At 35.8% G+C, this 9,494-nt stretch overlaps 1 protein-coding gene across 1 annotated transcript in view; it reads left to right on the top strand.

Annotated features, from left to right (window-relative positions):
* GAS2L3 (growth arrest specific 2 like 3) overlaps positions 1 to 8,264 on the top strand; it is a 39,750-nt gene extending 31,486 nt beyond the window's left edge. The window contains exons 5-6 of the mRNA XM_007947208.1: positions 4,575 to 4,682; positions 6,936 to 8,264. Coding sequence (XP_007945399.1) covers positions 4,575 to 4,682; positions 6,936 to 8,264 — 1,437 coding nt within the window. The remainder of the gene's footprint in view (positions 1 to 4,574; positions 4,683 to 6,935) is intronic.
* Positions 8,265 to 9,494: the final 1,230 nt, after the last annotated feature.

A 9,494-nucleotide genomic window follows, 5' to 3' on the forward strand; every position in this document is an offset into this window, starting at 1 on the left:
CCGTAACTCCTGAGTTCATATCTTAAAATTGATTTGTTGTTGCTTATATATGATGGAGAAGTAGTTGGAGATGGTGGAACAATAGGCTGGAAATAGATCATGAAGAGTACTATAAGTCATGAGGATTCCTTGATTCTTTTTTTAAGGTGATAGTGTTACAAGCTGATTTACATAGTATAAGATTTATTCTAATGGTCATGTAGAGGTTATATTTTTTTATTGTAATAATCTGGTAATAAGATGTTGAGAACCTGAACTGGAGCAGCAATAGTGGGGAGTGAGAGGAAGGAACAAATATAAGACATATTTAGGAGGTAAAATTGTGTGACTGATTGAGAGTGAGGTAGCAATAAAATCTAGGGTGATTTCAAAGGCTTCTAAGCAGATAGTGCACTGATATTTGGAGATTATAGGAGGAGGAAAAGTGGTGACGGCAAATTGTTTTGAATTTTCCCCAACAAAATATATATAGACTTATTAGATGATGGGTCACAACTTGGAAATCTTAACTTACCTCTTCATTTTTGTGTAGAAGTTAATAAGAATTGCAGTTGCTTAAGCTCTGTGTTTTCTGTACTGACTACTGTATAGTAAATCATGGAGGGGAACTGAGTATTGAACATCTTCTGTTTAGATGATTGCTTATAATAATTCATGGTCTTTTTTAGATTGTAGTATTTTGTGAAAGTGCTTAATACACAGAACTATTTAAGAAAAAATAAGAAATTAATAGATAACTTATTACTAAAGATATTTAGGAGGTATTGTTTGGTTTGGTTTGTTTAACGTAGTAAACCAACTACCAGTTGCTGTTTAGTTGACTCTGACTCATGACGACACCAAGTTGTGTCACAGTAGACAGTAGACTGTGCTCCAAAGGGCTTCCAGTGGCTGGTATTGTGAAGGCCTATGTAAAGCATTTGAATAGCCTGGCAGGACAGGTTAAGAAAACGTCCATCTCAACAATTCCTTACTAGGCCAAAATATATTATTATGTTACTGATAATATGAAGATGTTCACATCAATATATGGAGCAGTGTTAATGTGGAAGGTTGTTTTAAAGCTCATATAACATAAAAGATTCATAATAAAAAGGAAAATACTTGTATTAAATAGCAAATATAATTTGTTAATTTCCCTGTTACATAAAGATCATGCTAATTTGATAAGAAAAACATTTCTGGTAGATAAATGGACAAGGACTGTTCTCAACAAGAAGAAAATACAGTGTTAAAACTTGCTGATAATCTAGGAAATCAGATTAAAGCAGTCATGAAATACCATTTGTCCATTAGCAAAATTTTTAAAAATTATGACACCTGGTGCTGATAAATTCTATATGTAGGGATTGCTATTGGCAGTGGAAAGTAATGCAAACCTTTGAAAATCATGTGGACAAATATAAGTATCAAGAGCCAAAAAGTGTTCCTTTTTCATTTTGACTGCAATTCAAAAGAGAAAAAGGAACATGAATGTATTTATTGCACTGTTACTTATAATGATGAAAAATTGGAAGCAGTGTAAATACCCTTGGTTATGGCAATGGCTTGACAAATTAGGAGTCATTATCTTCACAAAGTAATAATTTTATATGACAATTATGAAGACTAGCAACAAAATATTTGGTGATAAATATATATATTCAGGCAAACTATAAAAACAAGTAGAATGAAAATAATTGGTAGTAGGGTAGTACCTTTGTAGATGACTTTAATTTCTTTAACTATTTTCTTTATTGTTATGATGTTGATTTGCAAAAAATAAAACCAGAGAAAACATTTCCTAACCACACCTCTTACTTGTTTATGTTCACCTCCTTGTTTAGATTGTGGGCTAGTGCTGTTTTGTACTGCTGAATAGAAGTGGTGTGTAGGAATTTTATTTTAAACAAGAAAAATTAGTGACTTTCATGTCTGCATTCTTATTATGAAAACTAAGTAGGAACACATTTCTCTAAATGTATATGTCATAGGAATACATTTAATGTAAATCCAGGTGCCTATTAGATTTGGGTAGGTATTAAAATAATCATAAATAAGTCTTAATGCTCACCTAAATTGGGAATATCTGAAAGCACTTCTTTAACATAATGCCTAAGTTAAATGAAATCTTTTTGTTTAGATATGCAAAAAATAATGTGCCCTTCTTTCTTTAAAACTTTAATTTTGGGAAAAATCAAATATTTCCATAGAGACTAATATTTGACTTTTTTGATTAAAGATATTTTAGCAACCATCTTTAATCAATTCATTTTAGTTTTCCTGTTTTAAATAGAATTCTTGAATTTTTTTTACATTTGCTGCAGTTTCTACCAATTTTTACATTTATTTACTGGAATTAGAAATTCTACAAGTTCCTTGGAGGAGAAGGAGTTCTGGTGGTGTAGTGGTTAAGGCATTTGGCTGCTAGCCAGAAAATTAGTGGTTCAAACCCACCAGCTGCTCCGTGGACGAAAAATGGGGCAGTGTGCTTCTGTAAGATTTATAGCCTTGGAAACCCAATGGGGGTGGCTATGAACTGGAATCGACTTGATGGCCGTGAGTTATGAGCACATTCTTTTTATTTTTTAAATTTTTCTTGTGATTTGGGTAAAAGTTTACAGAGCAAATTCACTTTCCATGCAGCAGTTCACATATACTTTGTCTCATGACATTGACTGCAATCTCCCACAATGCAGCAGGTCCCCTCCCACTCTTCCCCTATAGTTACCTCTTCCCTGTACCCTTCCTTCGCATGCACTCCTGCCCCTGAGCTGTCTCCCTGTGCATACACAGCCTTTCTATTCTCCCATGATTGATCTCTCCAAGAAGTGTATCTACCTAATGTAAATCTTCAGCTCATATGCCTGTCTTTTGTTTGGCTGGAAGCCACAGGAATGGGTTATAGTCCAGACCTGAAGGGCAGCTAGGGGCCATAGTCTCAGGGGTTCTACCAGCTTCTATCAGACCAGCAAACCTGCCCCCCCCCCTTTTTTTTTCATGATTTTGAGTTTTCTTCCACATTGTTCTCCCACTCTATCCAGGATCTACTACATAGATCCCCCTCTGAGTAGTTGAGAGTGATAGCTGGGCACCATTTAGTTCTTCTGATCTCATAGTCATATAGGCTGAGGATCACATGATGTACCAGTCCCTTAGACAAATTGTTTCCATGCATCTTTGGTTGTCTTCGTTCTTCTTTGCTCTGGACGAGGAAAGACCCATGTTTGCATCTAGATAGTCACTTGGAAGCTTTTAAGATCCCAGTTGCTATTTGCCAAAGTAGGATGTGGAGCAATTTTTTATGTAGTATGTTATGCCAGTTGAACTTGATGTCCCCTACGACCATGATCCAGAGCCCACAGGTCCATCTACTCACTCCCTCCAGGTAGCTGGCTGTGGCCAAGAAATGACTACAACCTTGTCCCTTGGCAGCTCTACTGTATGCCTGGAAATTCTTACAGAACATACAAATACACTTGTAGAAACATTGTCTGCCAACCCTATACATGATCATGGGCACGCTCCTCCCTGCATAGACATACCTAATCATTCAGCCTGTCCACCCATCTATCCACCCATACATAGGTCAGTGTTTGCTGTCAGTATTGTATGTGCAAAAGGGTTCATCTTTGTTGTCTATACCTCTGATGCACCTCTCTATGTCTTCCTCTTCCTCAGTGCCGTCATGTTGATCACTCATATTGGTACATTGCCCTTCCCTTCACTCAAATCAATACTTGTCTGTACCTATCTAGCAATGTTCTCTCTCCTCCCTTCCCACTCCTGGTAGCCAATGAAGACAATTTCCTTCCGTATATAAACCTTTCCTTGACTTTTTACAATAATGGACTGATACAATATCTTTCCTTTTGTGATTGATTTATTTCACATAAGATACTCCAAGTTCATCCATGTTATGCAGTGTTTTGCAGATTCTACGTTATTCTTTGGGGTTGCATAGTATTCCATCGTGTTTGGTTATTTCCATAGTTTTGTTATCCATTTTTCTGTTGTTGGGCACCTAGATTGTTTCCATCTTTTTGCTATTGCAAAGAATTGAGCACATTCTTAAGGGACAAGTGAGAATACCTGTTTAACCTTTATCTGACTGGCCTTTCATCAGTTTGACAGTGATACATTACCTCAGCATTCAACGATTCTAGTTTAATAGTGACCTTATATGTTTCCTAAAACTCCATAAATGTATTTTGACTTGACTTTACTTATTTTGACTTCACTTTACTGTTTTATGTCTTATACTTTTTCAGAACTTCTCAATCAATGAGTGCATTAAGAGCCAGATTGCACTTGGGCTGAGAGAGGGGCTCGAACTTTCATTACAGCTGACTTTTGTGTTAGATTGTCTAATGTCTAGTCTCAATATTTGTCAACAAATGAAGGAGAAGAGATATTAATTAAATAGTTGAACTGTCTTAATTTTTATCTCTAAACTTTATTTTCCAATTAATCAGATAAACCTTGTATTTTAACTTTAACCAAGATACTTTTTATAACCAGCATTAAGTGAATTGGAATCGATCTGATGGAAACTAACAACAACAACACATTTTGTTATTTATTTTTATTCTTAGGTTAAACATATTGCTGAAGATCCTCCTTGTAGTTGTTCTCATCGGTTTTCCATTGAGTACTTATCTGAAGGACGGTACCGACTAGGGGATAAAATACTTTTTATAAGAGTAAGTCCACCATTGATGGCCTATTTAAGCACAGATATTTTTTTTTAAATTGGTTTTATTGCTTTACCACCCTCCTTTTGCTTCCCTTTTACTTTTTCAAAAATTTCAATAGAGAGTTTTATTAAGGGGAGAATTTCACTCCCTCCAGGTAGCTGGCTGTGGCCAAGAAATGACCACAACCTTGTCCGTTGGCAGCTCTACTGTATGCCTAGAAATTCTTACAGAACATACAAATACACTTGTAGAAGAAACATTGTCTGCCAACCCTATACATGATCATGGGTACGCTCCTCCCCACGTAGACATGCCTAATCATTCAGTCTGTCCACCCATACATAGGTCAGTGTTTGCTGTCAGTATTGTATGTGCAAAAGGGTTCATCTTTGTTGATGAACAAAATACAGGAAAAATACATAATACTTCCTTTCACGAGTATGTAATGGGTTTGGGTGAAAGCTTATAATATAATAAACAACTGACTATAGGATAGCTATTAGTATTTAGACATTGAATATAACGGAGGGAAAATCTTTATATAGGAAACTTACTCAGTTTTTCAAATTTTCTTTAAAGGAAAAATTTTCCATCATCGTGAGAGGAAAAACAAAGTAATACATCTAATAAGATTAAATACCAGAAATACAAAAAGGAAATAGAAACATTGCCCTTCATAATGTATACTTTGGGCCTGAAGTAGAATTTTTTTTTTCCCCTCATTGACAGCATCAGTATGTGTGCCTGTATGTTGATATATACATTCATTTCCTCCTGTTATCTCTTCTGTAGTTCATAATTGCCTCCTTTGCTGGAGATTTAAGCTTCACCTTTTTAGCATTTTGCCCTTTCCTGATACAAGGGCTGTTTTATTTCCCATTTCTGACCATAATAATACCACAATAGTTAAAAATATAATTTCACCATTTATATTTTCTTCTATTTCATATCTTATCACTACTCCCAACTCCTGTCTAACCCACACAGAAATGCATGTATATGCATTTCCTATCTTTTATTTTGCTTCCTTCATTTAAGAAATGTGGTATAGTGATAATGGACAGAACATGGGTCTTGGAGTTAACTTTGAAGGTTTGCAAGAGTTACATTTATGCAAATTTGCCTGCTGAATGGACAGTTCTGAAATCCAGCTGGGGTTGTGCTAGCAGAGGGAGAATAGATCTTGTCCCTACGTAACTACTATTTGGGTTTGGAACACCCGAATACCTAGGAGTCCAGGCCAAGCTGTGTGCCTTGGAATGAATTGCTTAATTTCTCAGACCTGTAATTTCATCATCTGCAAAGAAGAACTAGTAATAAATTATATCAGAGTTTTTTAAAGACCAAACAATAGTTCAGCTTAATTAGTAAACAATGTCTCCCTTGAGCACTGTGCTCTTTTAAGTTCTATCCATTTGGGATCAAATGGACAACAGCAACTTGAAAGATTAGATAGGAAACTTCAAAGCAGTAAGTTTCTGTTTATGCAAGAAGAACATGTTGGGAAAGAAGGATGCGAATAGTTGCACAGCTCAGAGTGTGATCCGTGTCACTGAATTGTATGTGGAGAAATAGTTGAACTGGTTATGTTCTGCTGTGTATATTCTCAGCAAGAACAAAAATGAAATAAATTTTTTAAAACTGATATAATGCATAGGAAAGTAATTTATTAAATTACAAGGTATAAGTTTTGTTAACTTTCTTCTCTAATAATTATTTTTTCTTTATTATAAGAGCATTTTCGCCAAAAGCCCCCATATATCCTCTCCTTCTCTCCTTTCTCTTTATTTTCTCATTCCATCCTTCCATATTCAGTTTTTTATTGAACAATATTGTCCTTACAATTTTGTATATTAATAACTTAGATTTTTAGGATGCAAGATACCATAAATATATTCCTTACAAATTGGAGGACTCTGTATTGTTTATCATGCAATTTGAATTAAATTTATTAAGTTAATGATACAGGGAGACTTAATTTGTAGCAAAGCTGTTAGCAAATACTCTGAAATTTAGAGATGCAAAATATCATAAATATCTTCCTTACAAATTGGAAGACCTCTTATTGTTGTTTATCATGCAATTTGAATTAAATTTATTCAGTTAATGATACAGGGAGACTTAATTTGTAGCGAACCTGTTAGCAAATACTCTGAAATTTAGAGATTGCAGACATCACAAATTGTGAAAGCTAATGAATTATAAATGTAAATATCACAACTTTAACAGCTTTATTTTTCACTTTCTTTTTGGCGGCAGATGCTTCATGGAAAACATGTCATGGTTCGTGTTGGTGGAGGCTGGGATACTCTTCAAGGGTTTTTGCTTAAATATGACCCCTGCCGAATATTACAGTTTGCTACATTAGAACAAAAAATTTTAGCATTTCAAAAAGGAGTTTCTAATGAAAGTGTACCTGATTCCCCTGCCAGAACACCTCAGCCTCCTGAAATGAATCCTTTGTCAGCAGTTAACATGTTTCAGAAACAAAATACAAAACCTGGGACACCAGTTGGCGTTCCAAGGAGCAAAGACAAGCAGGTACATGCACCAGGTGTGTCGCCCCCAGCAGCATCTTCACGGAAAGGAGGCCGTCCAGCTTCCGTGTCAGTCCGCCCTAAATTGCAGAACTCTCCAGCAGCATCTTCTCATCTCAAATCTTCAAAAGGCATAATAAAGAAACCACCAGTTCCTTCAAACAGTATACCATCTGCACTTGGTTCTTTAAATGCAGTAGGTAAAAGCATTTCTTCACCAGCTTTATCAAGAACTCCACCTTGTGTATCTGAGTCATTAAGAAAATGCATCTCGTCACCCAGTACTTCTAAAGCCAGGCTTATCCCAGCTCAGAAGTCAAGAGAGGCACCTGATTCTGCACTTCTGCCCAATAAGTGCTCTGGAAAAACTGAACCACAGCATTTTAAGCACAGTCACATTTCTTCCAGAGGTAATGCAGTCTCTCCCTCTGCAGCACGTTTAAATCCACCACCCAAGGGTCCGAAGCTACCCAAAGCCAATATACAGGTAAAGGCTAAACCTTCTCCTTCTTTGCAGGCCCCTGCAAAAACGACAAAACCCAGTTCCAAAAGCACAGCCACAGGTCCAGTGACAAGGTCTCAGCCACTTGATGGAGCCCCACAAGCAGGGGCAAGCCCTGCACGGAATCTGAAATCAGCCTTGAATTTAAATCACCCGGTTTCTATGTCCTCAGTTTCTCCTGCAAAAGCCACACGGCAATTAAAAGATAAGAAATTAGTTTCAGTTGCCAAAAAGCAGCCTCAGAATAAAATTACACGCCAGCAGACAGGACCCAGCTCCTCAAGATCCCCTGGTCGCACTCCCCTGGCCATTGTGAGTCTTCCCCAGTCTTCTGCCAAAACACAAACTGTACTAACATCAGGACAGGCTGCCACTAAGGGCCAGTGTTCTGCTAAAGGGCTTCCAAAAAGTGCCAAAGCCCCAGCGTCAACCAGGAAACCACCCTCATCTGAAAAGGAAGCGGTTAATGGAGATAAAACTACCACAAAGAAAAAGGAAGACGATGACCATTATTTTGTTATGACTGGAAGTAAGAAACCTAGAAAATAAATGTGTATCATTTTAAAGGAAGCTGAGAAGTAAAAGGAGTGTGTTAGTTTCACATCTTAAAAATTTCTCCTATTTATGTTTGTCCAAATAGGTGCAGACATTAAGTACAAGATGGGGGTAGAGGCTGGGGATGGGGCTTTGGGTAGGGGAATGGGGTGAGGAGAGGGCACATCAGAATTCACATATCTGAATTCACCAGAAGCTTCCCTTCTTAGGAAAATGACAAAATCACTGCAAGATTCATATTAATAATAGACATTTATATGATTTTCAGTCTAAAGCATTGTTGTAAATGTCTCCATTGAGGAAAATGTCAAATCAAGCAACACTACGAGAATTATATAACTATTTGCTATCTTTATTAATATGTAAAAAATATAGAGGTTATATACCTGCTAATAGCAACAGTGGTGCTCTTAATATTTAGTTACTACATTTTAGTAAAAAAGCCACAATTTGGCACTTATACAAAAGGCACCTAATGTAATTTCCTGGTTAGGATTGCTTGATCCAGCAATTCTAAGTACCAATGGCTGCTGCTGATAGATTGGCATTACTCTAGTTTAGGCAAAATTCATATTATTTAAATTTCTTTTTTAAGCTGTCCAAATAAGGAACTGATTTTTTAGCTAGCATATATTAACACTATAATATTATGTTACTTATATTTCCAGTAAAAATAAAATTAATTTATTGAAACAAACTTAAATTTGGTAAGGAAAAACAGATTTTTCATATATTATCTATAAAAATATATAGACATTTTATATTTGAGATGGATGTTGTGCAATGTGTAAGGGGAAACATTTAGTAGCTTTTAACATAGATATATTTTTTAATAATGCAATTTCCTGTGAGTATAAACATGAGTTTTTACATTAAGATAATGTGCTTTAACATCAAAAGTATGTTTAACAATCCTAAAATTAAAGTGATATTAAAGGATCTTAGAGTGATGCTATTATGTGTTATTTTTATATAGCACAGCAATAGCAGTTTTAATTAGATTCCAATTATGTTCATTTTCTTTAGTAAAGTCATGCTTTCTTCAGTTTTCCAATGTCAGGTTACACTATTTCTGTAACACATACTGTTCTATAGACAGATTCTCTTCAGGGGCCTGCCCAGATCATGCACTGACTAGATAGACTACCAATCTAAATATGACACTTGTAAAATAATTTGCCTTTTAAGGGATTGTTACTGTTTAAACTTTATTAATGTACTCTG

The sequence above is a fragment of the Orycteropus afer genome, unplaced genomic scaffold (genome assembly GCF_000298275.1).
Source record: "Orycteropus afer afer isolate SDZICR_OR568_19922 unplaced genomic scaffold, OryAfe1.0 scaffold00177, whole genome shotgun sequence".
NCBI classification, from domain to species: Eukaryota; Metazoa; Chordata; class Mammalia; order Tubulidentata; family Orycteropodidae; genus Orycteropus; species Orycteropus afer.